The sequence below is a fragment of the Hordeum vulgare genome, chromosome 3H, assembly GCF_904849725.1.
Source record: "Hordeum vulgare subsp. vulgare chromosome 3H, MorexV3_pseudomolecules_assembly, whole genome shotgun sequence".
NCBI classification, from domain to species: domain Eukaryota; kingdom Viridiplantae; phylum Streptophyta; class Magnoliopsida; order Poales; family Poaceae; genus Hordeum; species Hordeum vulgare.
The window spans coordinates 442,540,871-442,566,617 of record NC_058520.1 but is presented as its reverse complement, the minus strand read 5'-3'; the positions used below and the strand labels follow the sequence as shown (position 1 = coordinate 442,566,617).

Genomic DNA, 25,747 nt, shown 5'->3' with positions numbered 1-25,747 from the left:
ACTTTTGTTCGATTAATAAGAAAGGAAGATCTTGCAACTGTGATGCTTCGCCAACAGCTGTCCTTGTCCCACTTAACCATCTTTCGGTTCGCAAATTAAATAAAAGAGACCCGGACCCGAACAACACCTTAATCAATCTCTTAAGACGAATAGTCCGATGAAATGACTCGAGGTCGGCTCAGTGGCTACCCTAGCGTTAGCTTCCTTTCGAATTATTTATCTCCTATACCAGTAACCAACGGCAAAATGATAGGGAAAAAATTAAACGGCGAAAGCGAACGGGGAGAGGAAACCACACGAGACGCTTTTGCGAGCACCACAATTTAAATCCGAGGGAGGGAGCAGACAAAGTTTCTCGAGAGAGAGGGAGAGAGTTTCCTCCCTCCCACGACCCGCACCCGCACCCGCCCGTGCCACCCACAACACCACACCACGCCACCCCACGCCTCCCGTTCGAATCTCTCGCACGAAACCCAGAAGCCAAGGACAAGTGAATGGCCGCCGCCGAGCAGGAGGCGGACGCGCGCAAGAAGCCGGCGGCAGGGAAGCGGTGGGACGGCGCGCGGGGACGCGACCGCGACGCGTCGCCGGCGGCGCCGCGCGAGGACGCCGGGAAGGAAGGGGCGCTGGCGGAGTGCGCCGTCTCGTGCTGCGTCTTCTGCGCGTGCCTGCCGGTGGCCGTGCTCTGCTGCGTGGCGCGCGCGCCCGTCCGCGCCGCGCGCCGGTGCTGGCGGCTCAGGCGGCGGAGGCCCGCGCGGCGCCTCGCGCCGGGAGGCTCGTCGTCCTTCTCCGACGCCGAGCTCGGGGACCTCCGGCAGGGGCGGGTGCGGACAATGGCCGACGAGGACGGATCGCCGCCGCCGCCGCCGCCTCCGCGGCAACCGCCCCCTCGGGATCGGGAGGAGGACCGGAGGAGGTAGCGAGTTGGTTAGTTAGCCTGGTTGATTTTTCGCCGGCCCAGTTTTGCTGTGATCTGCCGAGTAGGATGAGCCGTTTCGATCTGCCTCCGGCCCTCTCTCTTTTTTTTCGCTTTCCTTCCTTCTCTTTCTCGCCGTCGATTAGCTCACGCCGATGATTAGCCGGAAATTTCGGCAATGAAGCAAGGTCGCTGCCCAGGACGCAGCACCACATTACCTTGTCCAGATTTTTCAGTATAGACTAGTAGATGATTTATCCCCGCAAAAGAAACAGGGTGGTGATTTATTGATTTGACGGTTGCACCAAAAACAAAGCCGCATTACTATCTTCTTATGTCTCCGATCACCATCAGGTTCTGCCCTAGAAACACAACACTGGTAGGATGGTATCACAGGATTTATCTCGTGGCAAGCTGGTGAACCGCGAGTCGGCAGGAACTGGTGCCTCACCACAACACTGTAGGAGAAAAATGATCCGTTACAAGTGGTCAAACATGCGAGCCCTTATTAAACAGCATTTTAATTCTCTCTTTCAGTGAGAGGCCACTGTAATTAGTACTGGTATTAAAAAAGGGGGTGTCTGACACGGCAAGCAGTTAACTCTATATGTATTGCCATCCCCACGTGGACGATCAGGATGAGTGTGTTAAAGAAACTAACTGCCTGCCGAAAGGTGCTCCAGCAGAATCCAATCCTTGATTCGGAGCATTGGGACAATTCCAACTTTCTTTTTGCGGGCGGGGCAACTCCAACCGATCACCAAATCATCCGTAAGAGTATGTCTAATAGAGCCCTTAAATCCTAAAAAAAACAGAAATAACCGTAGAAGTAAGGATTGAGGGACAAAATCTACCCCAACCCTCACTTTGATCCGGCCACGCGTAGAAGGGAAACTTCCCGTCCCCAACCTCCTCCCGCACCTTCCTCAAGCCGCCTCCGACCACATCTCGGGACGCCGCCGCCGTCCTGCCCCCGAGCTCCTCCACCGCCGCCGGCCGCATCTCGGGCCGCCCCCGAGCTCCTCCACCGCCGTCGGCCGCATCTCGGGACAGCGGCTCCCGCCCCGAGCTCCTCCACCGCCGCCCTCGAGCTCCTCCACCGCCCCGAGCTCCTTCACCGCCGCCTCCGAGCTCTTTCACCGCCGCCTCCGAGCTCCTCCACCGCCCCGAGCTCGTCCACACCGCCGACCTCCTCCATCCCGGGCCGTCCAAGGTGAGCTCCCCTGCTCCTCCTCCCTCTGTCTCCACACCGCCGGCCTCCTCCACAGCGAGCTCCGGCTGGCCTTGTTTCCTGTATTTTTGTTACAGAGCAACACTACATTTCTTTTTGCGGGCGGGGCAACTCCAACCGACCACCAAATCATCCGTAAGAGTATGTCTGGTAGAGTCCTTAAACCCTAAAAAAACAAAAAAACAAAAATCATTTTTTATGGGTTGGGCGGAAAAAAAACGCGTAGACTAGAACCCCTTAACCCTTAAACCCTCAAAAAAAAAGGATCGGACCTGCAAACCCTCTCCCAACCTGTAGAAGTGAGGATTGGGGGGGAAAATCTACCCCAACCCTCACTTTGATCCGGCCACGCGTAGGAGGGAAATTTCCCGTCCCTAACCTCCTCCCGCGCCTCCCTCGAGCCGCCTCCGGCCGCATCTCGGGTCGTCGCTGCCGTCCCGCCCCCGAGCTTCTCCACTGCTGCCTCCGAGCTCCTCCACCGTCCCGAACTTGTCCACACCGCCGACCTCCTCCACCGCGGGCCGTCCAAGGTGAGCTCCCCTGCTCCTCCTCCCTCTGTCTCCACACCACCGGCCTCCTACACAGCGAGCTCCGGCTGGCCCTGTTTCCTGTATTTTTGTTACAGAGCAACACTACATTTTTTGTTTTGTGTTGTGTAGATGGATGCGTTATCCGATGATTTCGGTTGATCGTCATCGGACGATTCGGACATTGAGGACTTGCTTCAAGACGATGACGTCGAGATGATGGCCTCCTCCTCGACGTGAAAGAGTTTGAAGACCGCGTGAAGCTGATGGATCATAGGAGAGGGTCGAAGATGGGACGAGTCACCATCTATCGGAACTGTTGTCTCGGACACGAACATTTGATGCGAGACTACTTCGTGGAGGTACCGACATACCCACCTCGCCTCTTCCGGAGAAGGTACCGAATGCGCCGTAGTTTGTTTGTGAAAATTGTCACGATTGTGAGGCCGCCTCAGATTACTTCAAGCGTCATAGATCCGCCGCCGGTATCATGGGGTTTAGTGCATACCGAAAGATATCGGCTGCAATGCGGGTAGTCGCCTATGGCATACCCGCAGACTATACAGAAGAGTATCTTCGCATTGGACAAGATACAACCACGGCGTCCGTTCGTAGGTTTGCAAAATTGGTCATCCGGTTGTATGGTGATGAGTATCTTCGGGCACCCAACGAGGAAGATACAAAGAGATTGATGGAGATGAATGAAAAAAGGGGATGGTGGGGGATGCTTGGTAGTCTTGATTGCATGCATTGGACATGGAAAAATTGTCCAAAGGCATGGCAAGGAATGTATTGCGAGAAAAGTCGTGATGCTACCATTGTGCTTGAGGTCGTGGCATCGAAGGACACATGGATTTGGCATGGATTTTTTGGTTTGCCAGGAACACTCAATGATATCAATGTGCTCAATAGATCTCCTTTGTCCAAAAGATTAGTTTCTGGGGATGCTTGAACTTGCAACTATAAAATGATGGACAATGAGTACTCAATGGGATACTATCTCACCGATGGAATTTACCCTGATTGGGCAACTCTTGTGAAGTCCATCAAGGAGAAAGACGGGGTGCCCTTAACCAGAAAAGAGGCTCATTTCACCAAGGCACAAGAGGCAGACCGCAAGGATATTGAGAGAGCTTTCGGTGTTTTGCAAGCAAGATTTGCCATAGTTCGGGGTCCAACTCGTTTTTGGGAAAAAAAACCTTGGAGAACATCGTGAAATGTTGTGTGATTCTACACAACATGATCATCGAGGATGAGAGAGGGTTAAAATTGTCTTGTTTCTATGACGATGTTGGTACTCGTGTGCAACCGAAAAGAAATTCTTGTAGAGTACAAGCTTTTGTTGAAGCACATCGTCAGATTGAGGATACAAACACTCATGGTCAGCTTTGGAATGATCTAGTAAAGCACCAGTGGCAGTTGGCTGGGCGGCGCCAAGGCCCATGATCTACCTTTGTTTACTTTTCTATGTCCTATTTGATTCGAACAATTATTATAATTTGCTTCAAAACATTGTTGTAATAAATTGAATGATTATTATGTGTTTGAAAGTACTATTCGGTGTTATTGAGATGATGAAAATTGTGATATGTTAAATGGCAGTTTTAAGGGTTGGGGTTGGGGCAAAGACTAGAACCCGGGATTCTAGTCTTTGTCCCTGTTTTTCAACCCTTAAAAGTGTTAAAAATGGCCAATTCTCAACCCTTAAAACTGGTTTTAGATCTAAGGGTTTGAGAGCTCTACTATACATGTTGTAAATATTTAAACGAGAATATATCTTTAGCTCATCAAAATTGTGTAAACCTTCATAAGTATGCATGTTTGGTTCAATGAGAAAAACACTATGCATCATACAACATGGAAGTGCTACATGTTCACGGTCCGAAGGCGCTACTCAATCGATGATGGGTCATTCAATAGGCCGTCAGCAAGTATCACGGTGGGCGTGCATAAGTGCAGTGGAGGTGGCCAAGAGAGGCATCGCTCAAACTTAAGCCTTGTTCGGTAACACTCCACGGAATGAAACGCGCGGAGTGGCGTTCTACCCGCTCCCTAAATTAGAGCTGCATGCCACTCCGCTCCCAGACAGGAGTTGGGGAGCGGAGGGATGCAGAACACTGCCTTAGTAGAAGTGTGGCATGGCATACGACGAGTTGTCGTGATCGGCAACCACGAACATATGCATCATGCATGCAGCGCCATCTTTACTTTACTCGAGCGAGATGAGCCGCGCTTCAGCCCAGTGCAGTGCAGGTCATCGCGCCATGAAGATGAGAAGATCCGGGGGTGGCCGCGAGCAGGAAGCGCACGTCCAAACGCCCACCGGGGAGAGGCCCCGGCGGCCGGCGAACCGAGGGCAATAATTGCGAAACGCGGACACGCAGACACGGTCGCCGTCGGCTGGGTTGCCGGGTGGCGGTGACGCGGCCGGGGTGCCGACCCCGCGACAGCCTAGCTCGCTCGGTGCGTTCGTGCGCGCGTGCAAGAGGTTGCGGTCGAGATTCTTTGGTTCGTTCGGGCCACACGAGATAAGCTGTTTTTCGGCCGCCCCGGGGCCGGGCATATACCATCTCCCCCCGTGCCGTCCACCACCGTTTTAAAAAGAAAAGGAGACGCGTCACCTTCTTGGTACGATGCCACGGGGTGGCCATGACAATGACCCCAGTGCGCTCATCGGCGGAGGCAAATCTCTTCCATGTCGCGGCGGGTGGCGGAACCAGCAATTTTCCCTCGTGTTTACGCATCACAAGTATCGCGATAAGGTGGATCGAGACTAACAGCCCCGCCACGCCAACGACCGTGATCACTAAAAGGACTGACATAAATTCAAAAATATACAACCATCGAGTCTACTACTTCTATTCTGATTGGATGAGGATATCAACGTCCATCCATCCACATATTGGTTTGGTCCTTTTTTTAAATGGACGAAAGACGGAACGACTGCGAATAATGGTCATCGTCCACATGTTCAACAGAACATATGCCTGTTATCTAGTCTTTTAGAAAAGAGCATATACCTGCTCTTTTAGAGCAAGTAAAGAGTGGTCCATCATACAGATGCTCGACAGAACGCGTACCTGTATTTCTTCTTTTCACAAGTGAAGCAATACCTTAACTCGTGTACACATCTTCAAGGCATATGTGTTCCGCAACAGGAATCTTGTCTCGACGAGAACAGCTATAACAAATTGCTAAGCCAACACAACCAAATGTGTATGTTGAGAAACGCATCTACTCGTAGTATATGAGACATATTAAAATAACACACACATATAAATAGCAACAAGAAACAAAACTTGACACTGTCATAGAAGGAATACGGGAGCGCAATGATGCTCCCAGCGATCTATTGTACATGTGGTTAAAACAAGAGAGAAATAAAACCGCATCAGATCCGACTATGATCTGAACCCTACAACAATAACCACCTCCGGTCCATCTTTTCTTTAACCTTACAGATTAAAACAGCGACTTCTAAAATTGTACAACAAAGTCAGAGAAAATATGGGACGGCAGTCCTTGGGCCACGCATCTGGTTGTTCTCCTCTGTCTCTGTGAAGAACTTGACATCGCGGTCCTGGCAAGAACAAGAACAAGTGCACACTAATTAGCACTAAAGACCTAATAAAGATTTATTTGCAATGATTATCAACAGTACTACCTCCGTCCCGGTGTATAAGTCATTCGCGTAGTTTTAGGTGGACAATTTAACTATCTAAATATGTATCATATGTGATAAAAAATATATATTTAGAAACTACATCCGTGTAGAAATCTAGTGATATACTCCCTCCGTTCCTAAATATAAGTCTTTAAAGAGATTTCATTAATGGACTACATACGGATGTATATAGACATACTTTAGAGTGTAGATTCACTCATTTTGCTCCGTATGTAGACTACTAGTGAAATATTTTAAAAGACTTATATTTAGGAACGGAGGGAGTACTTATCATGATATATAACACATATTTAATTCCCCAAATCGGTGACCTAGAACTACGCGAATGACTTATACACCGGGACGGAGGGAGTATGCATTTTACTCCGCGCTCTCTCCACAGATGCACCAACATACCATGTTCTCATCAAAGCTTAGTATAGAAGCAACATTGCCACATCTGTAGCAATAATTAGGTGCAGACCACACCTGCAAAAATATATGAACTAGGCATATGAGCATGGTTTTATTGATCAAATATCAAACTTACAAGAAAAAATATGCTACGGCTATCCGGACTACTGTAATTAGCGACAAGTGAACAGAAACTCACAGTTACAAGACCCTTGTCCTGAAACATGTATTTTAAGCCTTCCTGGACCAGCTGGTGAGCCCGGCACACTAGGTCAAGATTGTTCACATGGTTGAACTGCACAAGAATAAATCAACACCATTTGTTAAGAGATGATGAAAAGGTGATCCTCGATGAAAAGATTCCATGCGCACCTCTGTTGTCACTCGTGATCCAAAAAGCCAACCTGCTCCACGAGGACTAACGGCCCATGTCTCTATCTCTTCAGGGTCACTCCACATAAGATCACAGAAAGGACCTTCGTGGGGAATTTCACAATTCCGATCAATTGTCCGTATCTGGTGACAAAGTGATTGTTAATCAGATTACTGTTTCCATTGTATTGCCTAGCAACACCACTCAAAATCTTTCCTAAATATAAGTCTTAAGAGATTCCACTACGGATTACATACGGATGTACATAGACATAGTTTAGAGTGTAGATTCATTCATTTTGCTCCGTGTGTAGTCCATGGCATCTCTTAAAAGACTCATATTTAGGAACGGAGGGAGTACATGACAACAGCAGTAAACACATAAGAACAAGTCAACCAAAGAATCATGCATCCTTCAGATTATGAACCTACTCTGCAAATGCTATGGACCAACTAATGTCCAAACTAATGGTAAAGAAATGAAAGTATAACAGAATCAAACATTTAGAAAAAAAATACGATAAAGAACTCACTGAAAAGACCAAGAATTTAAAAAATCTGAAATGTCCAACACTCGGAGGATGTTAATTGTTTACTAGTCCTTCAAAATTTCTCAAGAATATCCCGTGTTCTAAAAGTAGCTGCATAGGCCTTCGGCGACACCCTCCTGTCTTAGTACCCACCTAATGGACGTTCACCAGATACTGATCTACCCCTGACTAGCACCTACAGGTGCGGTGAACAACTGAGATTATATGCTGATCAAAATAAAGATATATCCAGAGCTAACATCATGAAATTTGTGTGTTGGAATCAGACCACAATAATATAAACAAGGTGTAGTAAGTCCATACGAATCAGGAAACCTAATTATTATGTATGTAAACCAGGCACAATATGTCTCTGCTTCCATTCCACTAAACAAAATCACTAAAATGGGTCGAATCACGCTCAAACAAAGTTCCATAAGTAACATATTGGCTGAATGATGCTAAGAAAAAGTTAGGAAGAAAGAAGTCCAACTAACCTGGTCAACAGTACGTACATCAGGAGACAGACCACCGTGAACACAAAGGACCTGAATTTTCACAGTATCATTTCAGTATGATTGAGCACACAGTACAAATTCCATAATCTAGAAATCGTCTACTATGAGGAACTTACGGTGCCATTAATGATTGCTGAAAGAGTAAGGTAATCAAAAACATCAGTGCAGTACCGCCATGCATTGGCATTCCCATACTTCCTCTGGCACTCATCATAGAAACCATATACCTACAGATCGGTAACATAATATTAATTTGTCTGCGTGATAAAGTACTGGATCAGTGTATTAACCTGTTTGTGGTGCCGTACAATTCAAGCTGTAATTATACAGAGGTATCAAACAGTACTATGTCATGTGAGTGAAATAGAGACTGTTAACTGACCAAACAAAACAATTAGCATGAAGATGTAGGTTTCTTATCATATCAAACGAATTTTTGAACCATCCATAGATAAGTGTTGTGTATGTTTGAATCTGTGCATCCACTTAAATGAAGAAAATCAACCATAAGTAAAATCATCGATCTAGTAGCTAGATTGTTTTAACTTTAACGAAGGTATTTCATTCGTCCAAAATCAACCAACATACCAGGATGCATCATAGAGATTTTAGTGTGAACTGTGAAGGCAACATATGTATTGTGCATGCGTGAGCAAGTTAAGTATACATTGTAACTTAACAAACTGCAAGATCTTTCAGCAACGGGAGCGCACAACACAAAAATTATAAGCATACATAGAATTATAAGATTGAACTACAAGTTAGTTGCAGCAGAAATATCTCGAATCCCAAATGATCAACTGGGTGACAGATACTCCTCTGTTCCTTTATATAAGGTGCATTCATTTTTTTTCAAAAGTCAAACTTTCAATCTTGGACCAAGTTCATAGAAAAATATATTAACAATTTAACATCTACTCCCTCCGTCCCAAAATAAGTGTCGTTGATCTAGTGCAAAATTTGCACTAATTTAGTACTAAATGTACGACACTTATTTTGGGACGGAGGGAGTACAATACTAAATTAGTATCACTAGTTCCATCATCAAATATATCTTCATATTAGTGTGAAAAACGCTCTTATATTATGGGATGGAGGGAGTATTGTAGGTACTGCCGGGTTTTTTTTTATGAACTTGCTCAAAGATAGAAAAGTTTGACTGTCATAAAAATTAACGCACCTTATAAATTGGAACGGAAGGATATAATCGTTCTCCATACAAGGACATACCTGTGTCAGCTGCCTACTTTCGTGGTTCCCGCGCAGGAGGGTTATGTGGGCAGGATACCTAGTAGTAGGAAAATACATTGACAAGATTTAGTAGCCATATATGATGACACTTCAGGAAGAAATGCAGACGCAACAAACACTAACAGAGACTAGGTGTGTTCTTTGTTTTACTAATTAAGACCTCGGAAGCATGGACACGGCTAAACTTGCCAAATCTCCGTGCTGATACGGCGGGACACAGGGACACGCTAGGACACGGCTGGACACGCATATCCCGCCGTATTTCCTGAAATATGAATTAAAAAAACAAAAAAGAAAAGAGGACACGGCTGGGACACGTGTAGGACTCGGGAGGCCCAACTACACTGCGGCCCACCCCTTTCTTTTGCAGGTCGCATCCACGGGCACCACAAAAGCGTGAACTCGGAAACCTCCTCGAGTAGTCGGCGCCACGAATAGGGTTTCTCAGCTCCTGGACTCGCCGCCACCGCCAGCTCCTTGACTCGCCGCTGCCGCCTATGGAGTCGCCGCCGCCGCCAGCTCTTGGACTCGCCGCCGCCGCCTGCACTCAACCGTCGCTGTTCCCCGAGTGCAGCAGCCTCTCCTCCCAACGGAAACCAAGCCGGACTGCCGGAGCAGGTAACCTCGAGTCCTCGGTCTCTTTCTTTCATCTATTTGAATGGACTTGCTATGGATCTGCTGCTTGCTATTCCTTTTGCTGCTCGCCATGCCATTGTTGTATTTGTTCCTGCTCGCCATGCCATGTCCTTGCTGTTGCTGTTACTGCTTCCCTATGCTGATTGACTGCTCAAGCATGGTGCTGACTTTATTTGTTGTTCCATGTTGCAGGGTATTCATTCAATCTTGCAAGGAATACTAACTTTCGGGCAGCCATGGCATATTTATATTTATTTCCTTCTCATTTTTCTGTCTTTAACTCTATATTACATGGCATATTTATATTTATTTTTATATATACTTGTCGTGTCCCCGATGGGCTGTTTTTGGAAAATGCCGTATCCTGTGTCCCGCATGCGTGTCAAGACTTAAGAGTGACATGGTTCATCACAAAAAATGATGAGAGAATCTTTATTTTCAAACTTCCAGTTCAAGTAAGGCTGTCAAAAAATGTTTAGGCCCGACTAGAGCTCCGTTCGAGAGCTAAACAAGATGAGTTCACCAAGCTCGTGATCCCGACGAGCGCCAGCTCGAACAGTTTGCTGAAGCTCGGTAGAGCAACACAGGCTAGCTAATTTTCCAAGGAAATAACTACAGGACCCGAGCGTCATCCTAGACCCGCCCCTCTTCCATCTCTTGGCCCAACAAATCTCCACCCATTGATCCATTTCAATGTACACAAATCTTGGCATCTCATTGGCCTGTCCTACTGAGACGAAGAAGCTTTTTGCAGCCTAACAAAATGCCCTGGCCGATTTTCTAATTGAAAATATTAACGAGCTTTGCGAGCTCGCCGAGCCTTCAACAGGTCAAAGCTTGAGCTAATCCATATGCTCATGAGGCAAGCTCCCACCCACCACATGGCTTCTGTATTTTCTCAAATTCGACTCATTGACAGACCTAAGTTCAAACAGTAAAATATAAGAATGGGTTTCAACTTATTTCATCTGGCAACTTCCAAATTGCAGTTCAAGCCATAGTTAGATTGTGCAGACACAGGATACACATTTTCCCAAAACAGCCATAGGGGATACGGCAGGGTATACAAGTATTTAGAAAAATAAGGAGCATGTAACTAAGATTAAATGATAATTTTTGATGAGATTTATATTTGGCTAAAATTACAGGATATATGTTGCCCCATTTTCATTGAATTGTTTTTAGACATACCCCATTTTCACTGATGAAAGACTTTGAGCAGTCCATTGATGTAAGAAAACCCTCCACTCAAAGCCCATATAAGGCCCAAATTCAGAAAACCTAGTCAGCTCTTCCAGCCATTCCCATTTCCACGCTCTTTCTCCCTTTCCTCCAACCGCCAGAGAACTGCAAAACAGGAGATGAGACGACCACACCACCTTCTGTACATCCTTGCTCGTCAGCGGCTTCTGTCGCCATCTTCCTTTGTGCCTGAATCGTCTTCCCCCCTGGCGGTCACAGTCCACATCTTTCTAGCGCTTCTTCCTCATCATCGACCACATTCCCATCTTCCTCCCCGTCTGGATCCTCTTCCACCGCTAGCAGCCACCATTCCCATCTCCCTCCCCGCCATATCACATCCGTATCTGTCCAGTATCCCTGCCATATCCCCATTTCTTTCAAATCAAAAAGAAAGGGATGCTCAGGGATACGTGTATCCTCGTATGGCGTATGTACGCACATGGACACGGCTGATGTTGCCATATCGGTGCTTTTGAGATGGATAGTCATCCCAACCAACCAACAACCAACAACCAAGCCTTTCAGTCCCAAACAAGTTGGGGTAGGCTAGAGTTGAAACCCATAAGATCTCGAAGCCAAGTCATGGCTCTGGAACGTGGATTGCTAACTTCCACGCACCCCTGTCCATGGCTAAGTCTTTGTCGATATTCCAAACCTTCAGGTCTCTCTTAACGGACTCCTCCCATGTCAAGTTTGGTCTACCACGACCCCTCTTAACATTCTCAGGACGCTTTATCCGTCCGCTATGCACCGGCGCTTCCGGTGGCCTCCGTTGAATATGTCCAAACCATCTAAGACGATGCTGGACGAGCTTCTCTTCAATCGGTGCTACCCCAAGTCTCTCTCGTATATCGTCATTCCGTACCCGATCCCAGTCTAACTTAATTCATGTTCTTTGTATGATTGTATAAGAACAATTAAAAATTAAGCACTTTAAATTTCATGAGAAACAATAAGCTAAATCAATCCCATCAACCCCCATAAGGCTACTCAAGGTGTTCTCCCGCAATATAAGGGCAAAAGGCAGTTATATGAAGAGACAGCAGGATTTTACATACAATCAAACAGCAACCAAGCATTATCATTCAACAGCTTAATTCCAACCAAGGAATGCTTACATTCTGGTTACGCATGTACCACTATCCTGAATTATTATAAACACGGTGAAACGACAATGAAGTTTATACTCGCAATTACAAAAAAAAGTGAAGAAGCTGCAGGCGCAGCTAGGCGCTATAAAGTTGAAAGCTTTGGAACAAACAGAAGGACGGCCCATTATTTGCGAAGAGGAAAACTAACCAAATACCTTGCTTTTAGTAGCAAAAGGATGGTGAAAACCTCGAGACTGTTGAAGCCGCGGTCGACAAAATCACCCTACGAGTCAATCACAGCTCTATTTAGCAACACAAGAACATCAGAGGCCATCTAGACCAGCCGCAGGAAACAATAGAAGGGCTGACCATGAAAATATAGTTGGTCTCAGGCACATGCCCTCCGGTGGCGAAGAGCTTCATAAGGTCATGGAACTGCCCGTGGATGTCGCCGCACACCGTGACCGGGCTGTTGACTGGCTGCACGTTGGACTCCTCGATGAGTATCTCCTTAACCTGGATGGTGATCAGCCACATACACCTCGGTTACACAGTGGGCACGCAGTACACAGACACGGTTCACTTAGCCTCTCGGCGGGCGGCAAAAGCGACTGATTTTGCCCATCTACCTGCCACCGCTAATAAGAACCCTAAACAACAGAGACACGGCCACGCCGCAGCGAACGCGCGCCGGCCGGTCGAACAAAACCCTAGCGGAAGCGATGAATACAACACAGGGGGGAGGACGCTCACGTATTCGCAGAGGGTCTGGAGCTCGTGCTCGGCGAGGTGCTGGCCCTCCTTGACCTTGGAGATCCACAGATCCAAATCCATGGGTGGCTCGGGGGTCGGCGAACCGGCGGCGGAGGATTCAGGGCGGAGGCGCGGACCGGGGGGGAGGGCCGATCCCCTCTTGATTCCTGGTGCGGGGATATTGTGTTTCGCCCCCTCGATCGCGGCTGGGGAGGCGAGAGGGGAGGGGGAAAATAAGGTTGTGATTTGGCACGGGCGCGCTGGAGTACGGAGCGACCTCACAGCCTCGCAACAACAAGCACGAGACGGGACGGCGTCTGCGATTGGACGGGCGGCTCAGATTTGGTTGGCGTTTGCATATTTGGAGTTTATTTTATAGTACTATAATTTTGGGTGGGTTTTCCTCTGTGACGTCCTATTTAAACTTGAATATTTTTTGTAAAGCATCAAGGCAACGCGTGTACTGGTTGTTTGACAAGTTTGGAAGATATTTGTTGTTTTGGTTTGCTCATTCCAATTTTGGACATGGAGATTGAACAGTTCCAACAACAAAACGTAAACGTACCAACTGCTCTTGTTCAAAATTTGTTTGGGGATATCTACAGTTTTTGACTGATCATTCAAGTTCTTTTTGTTTAAAATTCAACATTTTTTTTAAAAATGCAAACAATTATACTCCCACGGTTCATAATATAAAAGCGTTTACGGAGGGAGCAGTGAATTATACACATATATATATACTCAACTGAAAATTATACACATATATATATACTCAACTGAACTAGGTTTTCGCCGCGTGTGCACTTACAAGCAGGATCCACCGATTAAAAACATGTTAATCGAGCCAAAGATGGATTAGAGCTAGCTATAATGAGGTATACCGATATGTTGAGTGGAGTTCTATACGAAATCGACTCCAACAGTTCGGTGATTTATGTCAATTCTACAAGAAAACACAAACCTGGTAGCCAGATTTCTTAACCCAAATGTTAGATATCATATATTTGTCCACTTGGGCCATTGTATAAAAAAAGTTTATAATGACTAAAAGATAAGAACATTGCAAACACAATTTCAGCGACAACGAATTGTGCCAATCTGTTGGTAGTTTGTCTCGCTGATTTCTATCAAACAACGGATCGTAACATTTCCCTAAAAGGAGAGGAAGCGGTAGTACTTTTCCAGATTGTTTTAACTAACCGTATGTCACAACTGTATACAATGAAACAAAGAGTTCATGCTGTGCAAAGCTTCGCAATGTGGATTTTGGTTATATTGTATACAGGTACTTGCACAAATATTTACATTTCTACGAAAGATAAATGCCCTTGTTCTCCCTCTCATAAGCTCCAAAATTGACCCTCCCTCTCATAAGCTCCAAAATTGACCCTTCTGATACGGAACTGGAGATAATGAAAAGATGCACACCACAAGAATCTGGAGGAAACTTCCCAGTAGAATTCTCTAATGACAAGCGATTAGCGCGAAATCTGGCTGATGCGCTAACAGTGAGACATGCATTATGTCCAATAAGTAGAGCCCCTTTAACCATACCATGTCCAAGCAAAGCCAATCCCGCGCTATAGGTTCCTGGCCTCCTTGCAAATGCCATACAACAGAACCCCTAAGTGTAGCGTTTCTTGAACAGTGTATGCCTCTTAGCTGGGTCCTTCTTCTTGGCTCCCTTGCCCTTGCTGGATGATAACATAAGAGTAAGCATTCAGCAAACAAACTACAACGGAATCCCAGCATAAAGGCGAAAGTGAAATGGAAGTAGAGGAGGCAGCACTTGTACTCCATGTAGACCATTCCACCCGCTCCAGAAAATGCGCTCATTAATCCAGCAGAGCGCCGAGCCTTCAGGAGAGCCTTGCCATCAGAATCCTCTTCCAAGTGCTCAACACCAATCATGTCATCCCCTGCGCTCAACACCTATTTTTGAAGCAGCACAGAAAGAAATTGCAGTCAGGTACAAACAGCAAGAAACTTGGCAAACAATGGGTATAGAAAACACTCACTTTGCCTAAAAGGTCAAGCTGTTCATCGAGTGTGTGAAAACTCAGGTTAGGTCCTTCTTCAGGTGGCGGCAAGCTAGTGATGACCTGGAAACATATATATTTATCACTAAACCCGAAGTGACAAAAAGATTCCGAATATCTAGAGAAATTCTTGAGAATAAACCTTGAAACTATATCCCTGGTCGATAAGAAATTGTTGCCTTTTTGTCGAATAATACATTTCCTGCATCAAAAAATATGTCATGCTAAAGTTGATCTAAATTCCACAGGCATGGTCTGGAATAAAGCCAAATGAAAAACTAATGCAGTAATCATTAGTGAGACACACACACCTGTGTGTCGGTTGATACAAGAGAATAGAAAAAGGCATTGTATTCTTCTTTTCCACCTGCCATCCTATCTTGATGCTTACCCTGCAGCCCCAGCAGTTGAAACAGATTCAGTGGCACCATAGAAAACATTGTATCACTAACTATTATATATCACTTCTGCCATCTGATTGGCCACATCACTGGCATAACTCACATCCAGACTATTGAAATCCCTTGCATGACCACCCTCAAAAGCCAGAGTTGGAGTAATGATAATTTACTTACACTAAGAAATTCTAGAAATGAATTACCACATACAGACTTAACAGATTCAAATAAACCATCCAAGGAAGTCTGAAAAGCAAGTTATATAGAAAAAAAAAGTTTCCTTTTGCATAATCAATTTTGATTAAAGATTTTTGTTCTTCATACCAACTCATTTTCAGCATATACATGCAAATTATCGATGTATCAGAAACATAAAAAAATACGCTAAATTTTGAATATCAAGAGAAGGAACACAGCAATTGCAACTGGGTTGTCTATTACGCTGCATGCAGCAACCGCAAGCTTCAATCTATGTTACCTTTGCCCTGAGAATACGTCCCAACCGTTGAGCTTCTTGACGCCGGGAACCAGCATGAGAAGATATTTGAATGATGACATTTGCTTCTGGGATATCAATGGAATTATCACCCACCTATGCATTAATAGCAGAGATGACATTGATTACCTATGATAGTATGATGGCGGCTTCAAAACAAATAAACAGGATTGGAAAATTAATAATAAGCACACACCTTAGAGAGGAAAACAGTGTTGACTTCTGGACTGTTCTTGAATTGATACAAAATTCTTGTCCTCTCCGCATGGCTGCGAGATGCGAAGCCAACATATAAGTATATAACTTATGGCGCATAAGTAGAATCATCTAAGATGAGAGGTTACCTTGTGGCACCATAAATCATTGGTTTACGGAGCTTCATTGCGTATGCAGTTAGTGCAAATAAATTATCAGCAAATACAATGATCTTATCCCCGCGTTGTTGCTCATGGAATCGAATTAAAAACTCACAAGCCCTGAACTTGTTTGGATTCATCACATAGAGTACCTGGTAGACAAGAGCCAATGTAATGCAAACATCAATATGAATGAACAAATTTGAGGACTTCAAAGGGAGTTCAGAGACAAGCATGCCAATAAAATATTCACAAGTTTATATATATATGACTTAAGTCAAGAAGAGTATCTTTTCAATTTATCACATGCCCCCTAAGGGCGAAGAAAAATACTTTCTTGTCAGGAATTAAGATGACATAATAACTTACCAAAAAGTCAACACGTTAACAAATCAAAGAAATCATTGCATAAAAGAATTAAAAAAAAGGTAGCACCGAAAGCAATAACCAGGGGCAGAGACAGGGGGCGGGCAGGGGCTAGACACCCCCCCCCCAAACGATCGGCCCCCTCAAGGTTTCACAGGTTGTGCTAGTACTAGTATATTCTAATATGTGTGCTAATGGACGTAATGGCTGCTTAATTAGTAATTAAGCCCGCTAATAATACTATTTTGTGTAGTATACTAGCCGAAGCCCATATTGTAGTATAGCAGCCCATTGTTTGCCATTTTTTGGTCGGGTGTGTGTGTGTGTGTGTGTGTGTGTGTGTGTGTGTGTGTGTGTGTGTGTGTGTAGGAATTAGGAAGCCCACAAAGTAACCTCGGAAGAAAAAAGGATAACCTTTCCGAGAGCCGCCGTTCTGCAGATCTTCAAGCTCAATCTGTCAATATACTAGGGTTCTTGCCGAGTCTAAAAAAAACTAGGGTTCTTGTCATTGCTAGTGTTGTTTCTCCTGTAGTTCAGCCGCCGGCTGCTACTCCTGTTTGCAAGTTGCCGGGCGGAAAGACACTAAACACATCATGGCGCGGACTCAAGGTTTCTTCGGCGGCATTAGCCGCTGTGATAATTCTGTCATGGAGTCATATCGCTGAGTTCGCCAAGTGTTTGTACATGATCTAGGGCTCAATTTCAAAGGTACACAGACAATACACTGCCTCTACTCCTGGTACATTTCCTATGGATTACAACCTGGCAGCCTAAATAATCTTGCTTCAACGATAATAGATTAATTTACTAAGTAGATGTTCCTTTGAAAATCCAAATTGTTGCTAATTGATATATATCCTTCTATTTCCTAATTAAATTTCATAGCTATATGATTAGTATAGAGAACTTATCAGTATATCTTCTGGGCTATATATTAAGTATATTCGATTCATTAGATATAGTTATTGAAAGGTCTATTTACAGTGTCTCGTGGGCAACAACTTTTGGGTTTCGACTCGCCCCACCCCCCCCCCCCCCCTATGTTCAATTCCTGGCTCCGCCCCTGGCAATAACGGAAGCTCGTACATGTGTGTTTTATCTTTCAAAAAGGTTAAGAAATTGAATAAAAACTCTGCACGGACAGATGAGAAACTTCAATGAAGATTCACCTGCTTCTTTTTTGAATTTTCCTTTTTCAAATACTCAGCAAAGAACTCTTTGGTCATGGGACACCATACTTCTGCACATTGCACGTTCGCAATAAAACCACCTTTCACTAAATCCAACCAATTTGCTTCATACAGCTTTGGTCCAATTAGAAAATTTAGATCTGTGATACGTTCATCCTCTCTCACAAGTGTAGCTGCAATTGTAAGAATTGAAGTAATTTAGAATGATATGATAAGCGAGCAGTTAAAATCACACAAGATTATTATATGACGAAAACGGACCGGTAAGACCAAGCTTGCAGTGAGACTTGGTAATGCTGATGACCTTTCTGAACATATGTGCAGGGACAACGTGAACCTGCAAACACAGATTAAAAAAAATGGGCATGCACATTGTTATGATCTTTCATGTTCTAACGAAATTTGCAAGCCTAACTTGTCAATGAATGCAGATCTCACCTCATCCATAAGGAGCAAACCCCACTCCCTGTTCCGGATTTCTTCAATAATCTTCTCTGAGTCTTCAGATCGTTTGCCCCCAAATGCCACCATGTTATAAGTAGTCACAACAACACCAGCCATCCCTCGAAATTTCTCTTTGTTATCTGAAGTAAAACGGCTGATATGTTCATCTCTTATAGTTGACCAAAGCTTGAACTGGAATGCCCATTGATCAACAGACACAGCATTTGTGGCCAAGCATAGGCAGCTCTTCTTAATACGACATGCTGCAGATACACCGACCAAGGATTTTCCTGCACCACAAGGTAGCACAATAATGCCTGACCTTGCTCTGCCTGCAAAATGATGGGAAAATTTGTTCAGCAAAGGAGAAGAAGCACACGCAGCACATGCTCAGCAGATTCCTGAGTTCCAAAACTAACAATTAACAAATGATGCCAGGGGTTAAATTTTCTAGCTAACGCCGAGAGCAGTGAGACGGCTCCCTAACATTCCTAGTTTCCTATCTTCCTTCTTAGTAACACAGGTGTCCCGTACTTTACTACTCCCTCCGATTCATATTACTTGTCTTAGATTTGTCTAAGACAAGTAATATAGATCGGACAGAGATACATCCGTATCTAGACAAATCTAAGACAAGTAATATGGATCGGAGGGAGTAGTTCCCATTAGTTCCTATGCTTAAATTGCATCTTCTCATTATTAAAATCAGATGGAGTCGAGCAGGCCATGTGACATTAAGCAACTTATATAGCTGTTCTCAAATCTGGTGGCCAATCAGCAAAAGTGTCATCTGGTAAGACAGGCAAACAAGTAATATAGATCGGACGGAGATACATCCGTATCTAGACAAATCTAAGACAAGTAATATGGATCGGAGGGAGTAGTTCCCATTAGTTCCTATGCTTAAATTGCATCTTCTCATTATTAAAATCAGATGGAGTCGAGCAGGCCATGTGACATTAAGCAACTTATATAGCTGTTCTCAAATCTGATGGCCAATCAGCAAAAGTGTCATCTGGTAAGACAGGCAATGATATGCTTGATTTGAAGACCCAGTTACTTAAGCTACCATGCCTAAACTTCTAAATGTCATTATAACCCTTGCACGAGGGAGATGGCGCCCAATTAGATCTCATAAGTCACAACAGCAAAATTACTTGCAGCATTGACTCGACTTCCCAAAACTCTTTCTAACAATCCAGTCCAACCAAACCAGCTACTAGAGATGAGATCCTGATTTTAGCTCAAACTCTCAAAGTCACTGAGTTTACTGAGTGAACGAGTATTGCATACATCTGTTAAGGTACCATATCATGACACTCAAGCTGTTTACTGAGTTTAATATGCAGTTATTCCCGTATATTGTATCATGAACTTACCATTCCCAAACATCTTACTGAGGCTCTTTTCTTGATATGGCCTTGGCCGTGCTTGAGGTTTTAATTCCATATCCAAATCTGGGTTTACCTACAGTAAAATTAAATATCAATCTCAATTCTAAATCTTGTAGTGAATGTGTCATCATATGTCATGCTAGAAAGCAAAAAATTGTAAATTGCCTATCCCTGTGACAAGCAAAAAGGGTTGAGAATACTATGGGTCTCAAATCTCGACAGGAAATAGCAAAGAATATTGTCTACATGGTTTGTTCAGCTAGAGATAACACTCGATAGATGGACATATAAAGCACCTGTCTTCTTCATGAATTTAAACAATTGGGGGTTTATGTATTATGAGAGTGTTCTTAATGTATGAAAAGATCATGACTGAATGGAAGGGCTTAAGTTTATTTCCCATGGTACGTGTGCTACTCAGTTGTGTTGGGCCTTCAATGTGCAGATGCCAAAAGAGCTCCCTGTATCAACTTTACATCATTGCATGGTTTTAACTTTCAGATGTATACAAGGATCAAATAAGTAAACAACATGCACCAGTTGACAGTTGCTGCCCGATCATCAATACAGTCAGGGTTTGGGTCAACAACTTAGCTAAATGTTACTCCCGTCCAATCCAAAGAAAGTGTCGTGGCTTTAGTTCAAATTTGAACTAAAGCTGAACTAAAGCCAAAACACTTTTTTTGGATCGGAGGGAGCAAGAAAAATCAAATTATGAGATGCATCAATATAAATTTAACACTTCGGATTTATACATGCATATCTGAATCAGTTATGTCAGTACGACACGTTACATACTACAATGTTCGGAGATGATATTGTGCAATACCTAAGCTCTGTTATTACCGTCACACTGGTTCTTCCTTATGAAGTCTGCATTTAATGTAGCAAATGACTAGCTAAGTAGCTAACTAACTCAGCTGTAGGCCCTACTTGTATACATAGGTAGTTGTTTCGAACTCAATGAACCACAAGGTAAGAAATTGCTTCCAGCACAAGGCCATTTTGGGTCATTTCGTTTCAACATGACCATCTCACATCAAAACCGGCCAGCTCAATCTGGTTTTATCTTACTTAACACGGTTTAAATGCATGAAGAAAATCTCAGTCCAGCTGATGCATCAAGGATCAAAGCGTAGTTTTTCTTGGTAAAGTACCATCCTAGATCTGATAAATATAGTTGTTCTTCATGTGGAAAGTACTTACTGTGTCATTTCTAAAATCATACTCCTCTAGCATGGGAAAGTTCAGCGCATTTGGTAAGCACCGTTGCTTTACGTTCTCAACCTGAATATGATGGATGAAAGTATTAAACACCAGTCTCCACAACTGAAGCTACCAAAGCTTGTGCTTGAAGCGACATAATACCTGAGAGGAATAAACTTCGAAAGAATGTGTTTCCTTGTCTTCATTTGCATCAGCCAATTCCGTTCCATCTAACAAATCATGTCCACTAGCTATTTCCCTAGCTGCTTTGCTAACAGCGAATGCCGATCCTCCTAGACAGTCCTGAAGGGGCAGATAAATGGATTCACATAACGAGGCATAGCAAACAGCTAGTTCAAATTTCAAAATGGCCAAGTATGAAGACCTATACCAGCAGTTGAGAAAAATAATGGAGGTGATATTTATGCCAGTCAAATGAAATACTGTAATTGTTAGGGAAGGAGATAATGCACATGGATGGTATGGATAAGCACTTCCATATGATACAAAGTTCTGTTCTAACAGACACTAACTGTGTTCCACGCAAATTGTATGAAAGTGAAGAGAACAAAAGATCAACCTCGGGAGCTTTCCGTGCTTTCGAAATTACGTCATCATTCAGGAGTTTCTCCAAAACCTGGACACAAACATCACAGCTCAAATAAATAAGTAAATAACGAGTTACAGAGTAATCAAAATTATATAGTTGCAGGAAGAAAGATACAACCTCAGGGAACGGCGACTCCACAAAATATTGATTCTTCTTCAGAACAAGCTTTACTTTGCCATAATTCGCAGTTGACCCATGGATAAATTCAATTATCTCATGAGGCAATTTAGTCTTGGAGAGCTTACTCAAGACACTAATGATAGTGTTTGTCTCAAGTCCAACTGAGACCGCGGCATACAATGAGTGTGGCGTTAGATTGTATTCATGCATAGATTCTGGCCTGCACCACCAAAGTGAGATTTAAGTTTCAAATATCACACCGTTTTGCGCAATGCATATGTTCCAGACATTAACCTGAGTAAAGTTTGGGTTTTTGTGGGGAAAAGTTGACCCATTTGCATTGTAACTTAAATCTATTGCTATTCCGTGCTATAAGCAACACTCAGGAAGTAATAGTCTATTATCTCTTTAACACAGCATGCACGATCCAAACATCCCGACTCCAGACCCAATCATATACTCTCTCCGTCCGGAATTACTTGTCGCACAAATGTATAAAAATGGATGTATCTGGAACTAAAATACATCTAGATACATCCATTCCTATGACAAGTATTTCCGGATGGAGGGAGTATAACCATTAAATTTACAAGGCAGTAGGCAGTAACAAGATCCAAAAAAAGCATGTCACGTTAAAGAATCCTTTTGGATCAGACTGATGCAGTGCCGCACCAGACCTATACACTGCATATAACCTTACTAAGCATGGCAAAATTAAGGCTAACTCGGCCTACCAGAATATGACCTTCCTACTACCAGTCCATGCTAACTTTCTGGGAAAACTGGTAAAAGTTGGGAGAGGTCCACTCGTTTGATACAACCGTGGCTAGCCCAAAACAAGACATGCGGGTTGGCTGAGATTTGGAGGTAGGAGTGATTGAATGGACCTGCATACAGGTTCGGCGATGGCGATGAGGAAATCGTAGGCCTGCTTGTAAAGAGGCGAGAAGGTCTCGAGGAAGATGCGGCCGTCTGCGCACGCCCACAGCGGCCGGTTCACGTGATCTGGCTTGAGCTCCAGCTTGGTGAAGTCCCTCTTCTTCACCTCATTATCCCCTGAAACGAATCAAAAGTTCCAGCCCCCGAAAATCCCCAATCAATCAAACGGCAGGAACCACACCGATTCGCGAAAAGATGGGTGGATTTGGGGGGGAATCATGCGCTCTGTACCGTCGCGGGCATCGTCATCGAAGTCGTCGGCGTAGTTCATCTCGGCGGTCTCGTCCACCAGAGCCGCCTTCGATGGCGCCGAGGACTTGTACCGCTTCGGCGCACGGGCGCGATCGCCTGCAGGGGAGAGAGGGGAAGGGTATCACGGAGAGTGACACGGATGAGGATACTGGTGGGATTTAGGGTTTCCGCCTCACCGTCGCCGCCGGCCATGGCTGGGAGCGAGGAGGCGGTATAGGTCGGTGCACGGACGAATCGAGTTGAGTCGAGTCGAGTCGAGTCGAGGAAGATGGAGAAAGTCGAGGACGGGTGTTGTGCGAGAAACACGTATGGGTGGGGGTGGGGGTGGGGGTGGGGGCTTGAGATATAAGAACTTCTCGATCGTATAATGGCTTAAAATAACCGTTAAAATACGGTTCGCGCGAAAAAATTGTTAGACGTATAAAAATTTGTAGGATGCGGTAAAAGTTTGCCCTCAACTTTTAAATTTACGGGGTGGGAGGCCGACCCGAGCTCGCCCCCTGTCTACGGCGAGATTTGGCGCGAGGGAAATTTTCGCGCGGTTGTTCCCGCTTCCCACCCCCTTCGTCGCCATTGCCCCGCCTCCGCCCGCTCCGGTCCTCTTCCCCAGCTATTCTTCGTCGTCATGGAAGCCTTCCAGTCGTCCCACGTCATTGTGGTTGTCGCGCACGCGCAATCCCCTCCAGCAGATCTCGTCGCCGGCCATGTCGCCTCCGTCGTCGTTCGAGGCATCACCGCGTCTGTCCGCAAGCAGCAGGGCAACGTCATCGTGGAGGGCAGAAATCCGGTTGGCCCCGTCGGGAAGGCACGCGTGCACGATGGCATGGCCGCTGCGCGATCTGTCCGGCTGCCGCCCGAGAAGAAGGGCAAGGTTTCAAGGGTGAAGCGCAAGAAGGTTCCTACGAAAAGGTCGGCGGCTTCATCCTCTTCCTTTGCCCCAGCAACAGGTATCCCGACGATACCCTTCAACGGTGTTGCTTCCACCGCAAGCGAGGGGTTCGACGAACTGGCCGGTTCGAACGATGCCACTACCGAGTTCGTCAACTTGTTGGACACCAACACCATCGACATCGATCGAGCCCTGATCGTTGATTTTGATTACAATGAAATGGGTGGTGGTGTGGATGGTCACGGTGGTGAAGATGAGGTGGAGGAGATAAATGAGGGGGTATATGACTAAGCGCAAGCAAAGAAAGTGCGAGATTGAAGAACTACACGTTGTTCGAATACCAAATCTTGATCAAGGCTTGGAGTGCGGTGTCTCTTGGGGCGTGCACCGGCACATCTCAAACCGCCAAGAGGTATTGGCAAAGGATCGAAGATCAATACTTACGCTGTTATGCATGATGGCAAAGTATCCCAATAAGACTCCACACACCTTTTGGTCACTCCAAGGTCATTGGGCCGTGATCAAGCCTATTTTTAGCCGTTGGGCTGCTTACTTGGAACAAGTTCGCAATGCTCCTTCAAGTGAAACCGTGAAATCCGAATATGTGAGTTCGTTTTCACATCCCAAGTTGTGCAAATCATTTGTAGCATTTGTAGCATCTCAAATCATTTGATATTGTTTTCATTGTGTAGGACAAAATTGCCCAACAAAGATACAAAGACATGAAAGCTTCCGAAGGCAAAAAATAAACCAGAGCATTGTTGGAAATTGCTAAAAAAGTGTGAGAAGTGGGAGTTGATTGAGAAATAATCCCCACCGAAGAGAGGTTCACTTACGACTATGGATGATGATGACACGTGAAACTTGAACAAGCCCAATGAAGATAAGAAGTCAAGAGAGAAAATCAAAAGGGAACACGAGGCATCGAGATTTCAGGACAAGATAGATGTCATGGTGCAATCAAATGAGTTGATGTTGACGAAGACATTGAAGGCAAAGAAAGAGTTGGGGGTAATAAGGCATGAGAGAAGCAAGAAAAATGACAATCCCTCAAGGACGAGGGGTTGCGCAAGGCGGCCATTGAGGAGAGAAGAGTCTTCGTCGATGAGACAAAAGCCATGGACAAGCTTCTTGCCGAGGAGAACAAGATTATGTCATTGAACCGCGATGACATGGACTGTTGGAATTATGCCCTAGAGGCAATGATAAATAAGTTATTATTATAATTCCTGTGTCAAGATAATCGTTTATTATCCATGCTATAATTGTATTGAATGAAGACTTAGATACATGTGTGGATACATAGACAAAAACCGTCCCTAGCAAGCCTCTAGTTGGCTAGCTAGTTGATCAAGTATAGTCAGGGTCTTCTGGCTATGAGCAAGGTGTTGTTGCTTGATAACTGGATCACATCATTGGAAGAATCATGTGATGGACTAGACCCAAACTAATAGACGTAGCATGTTGATCGTGTCATTTTGTTGCTACTGTTTTCTGCGTGTCAAGTATTTATTCCTATGACCATGAGATCATATAATTCACTGACACCGGAGGAATGCTCTGCGTGTATCAAACGTCACAACGTAACTGGGTGGCTATAAAGATGCTCTACAGGTATCTCGGAAGGTTTCCTTGAGTTAGTATGGATCAAGACTGGGATTTGTCACTCAGTGTGACGGAGAGGTATCTCGGGGCCCACTCGGTAATACAACATCACACACAAGCCTTGCAAGCAATGTGACTTAGTGTAAGTTGCGGGATCTTGTATTACGGAACGAGTAAAGAGACTTGCCGGTAAACGAGATTGAAATAGGTATGCGGATACTGACGATCGAATCTCGGGCAAGTAACATACCGAAGGACGAAGGGAATGACATACGGGATTATATGAATCCTTGGCACT

The 25,747-nt window shown here is 44.8% G+C and overlaps 3 protein-coding genes across 4 annotated transcripts; 1 reads left to right on the top strand and 2 right to left on the bottom strand.

Moving 5' to 3' along the window:
* Window positions 1–494: 494 nt before the first annotated feature.
* Window positions 495–1,227, top strand: LOC123441833. Its single transcript, XM_045118045.1, has one exon. It carries the CDS (start codon window positions 495–497, stop codon window positions 918–920), a length of 426 nt encoding a protein of 141 aa, XP_044973980.1. The 3' UTR covers window positions 921–1,227.
* Window positions 1,228–5,962: 4,735 nt separating this feature from the next.
* On the bottom strand, window positions 5,963–13,488 carry LOC123444161 (phytochrome-associated serine/threonine-protein phosphatase). Of its 2 annotated transcripts, none has more exons than XM_045120791.1 (10): window positions 13,146–13,488; window positions 12,762–12,908; window positions 12,608–12,675; window positions 9,403–9,460; window positions 8,289–8,399; window positions 8,152–8,202; window positions 7,125–7,268; window positions 6,952–7,047; window positions 6,756–6,827; window positions 5,963–6,254 (listed from the first exon to the last, which is right to left on the bottom strand). In XM_045120791.1, exons 1-10 carry the CDS (start codon window positions 13,224–13,226, stop codon window positions 6,171–6,173), a joined length of 912 nt encoding a protein of 303 aa, XP_044976726.1. In that variant the 5' UTR covers window positions 13,227–13,488; the 3' UTR covers window positions 5,963–6,170. The 2 variants fall into 2 exon arrangements, with proteins under 2 accessions (XP_044976726.1, XP_044976727.1); XM_045120792.1 differs by having other exon boundaries at window positions 6,217–6,334; window positions 6,714–6,827.
* An 834-nt stretch (window positions 13,489–14,322) lies between these two features.
* Window positions 14,323–23,255, bottom strand: LOC123444160 (general transcription and DNA repair factor IIH helicase subunit XPB1-like). The gene is made up of 19 exons (XM_045120790.1): window positions 23,132–23,255; window positions 22,935–23,051; window positions 22,652–22,820; window positions 21,762–21,984; window positions 21,615–21,671; window positions 21,197–21,337; window positions 21,035–21,115; window positions 19,814–19,901; window positions 18,429–18,766; window positions 18,252–18,327; window positions 17,970–18,163; window positions 16,423–16,586; window positions 16,275–16,347; window positions 16,061–16,174; window positions 15,496–15,576; window positions 15,327–15,386; window positions 15,164–15,247; window positions 14,935–15,077; window positions 14,323–14,839 (listed from the first exon to the last, which is right to left on the bottom strand). The coding sequence occupies exons 1-19, from the start codon at window positions 23,145–23,147 to the stop codon at window positions 14,770–14,772; spliced, it is 2,289 nt and encodes a 762-aa protein (XP_044976725.1). The 5' UTR covers window positions 23,148–23,255; the 3' UTR covers window positions 14,323–14,769.
* Window positions 23,256–25,747: the final 2,492 nt, after the last annotated feature.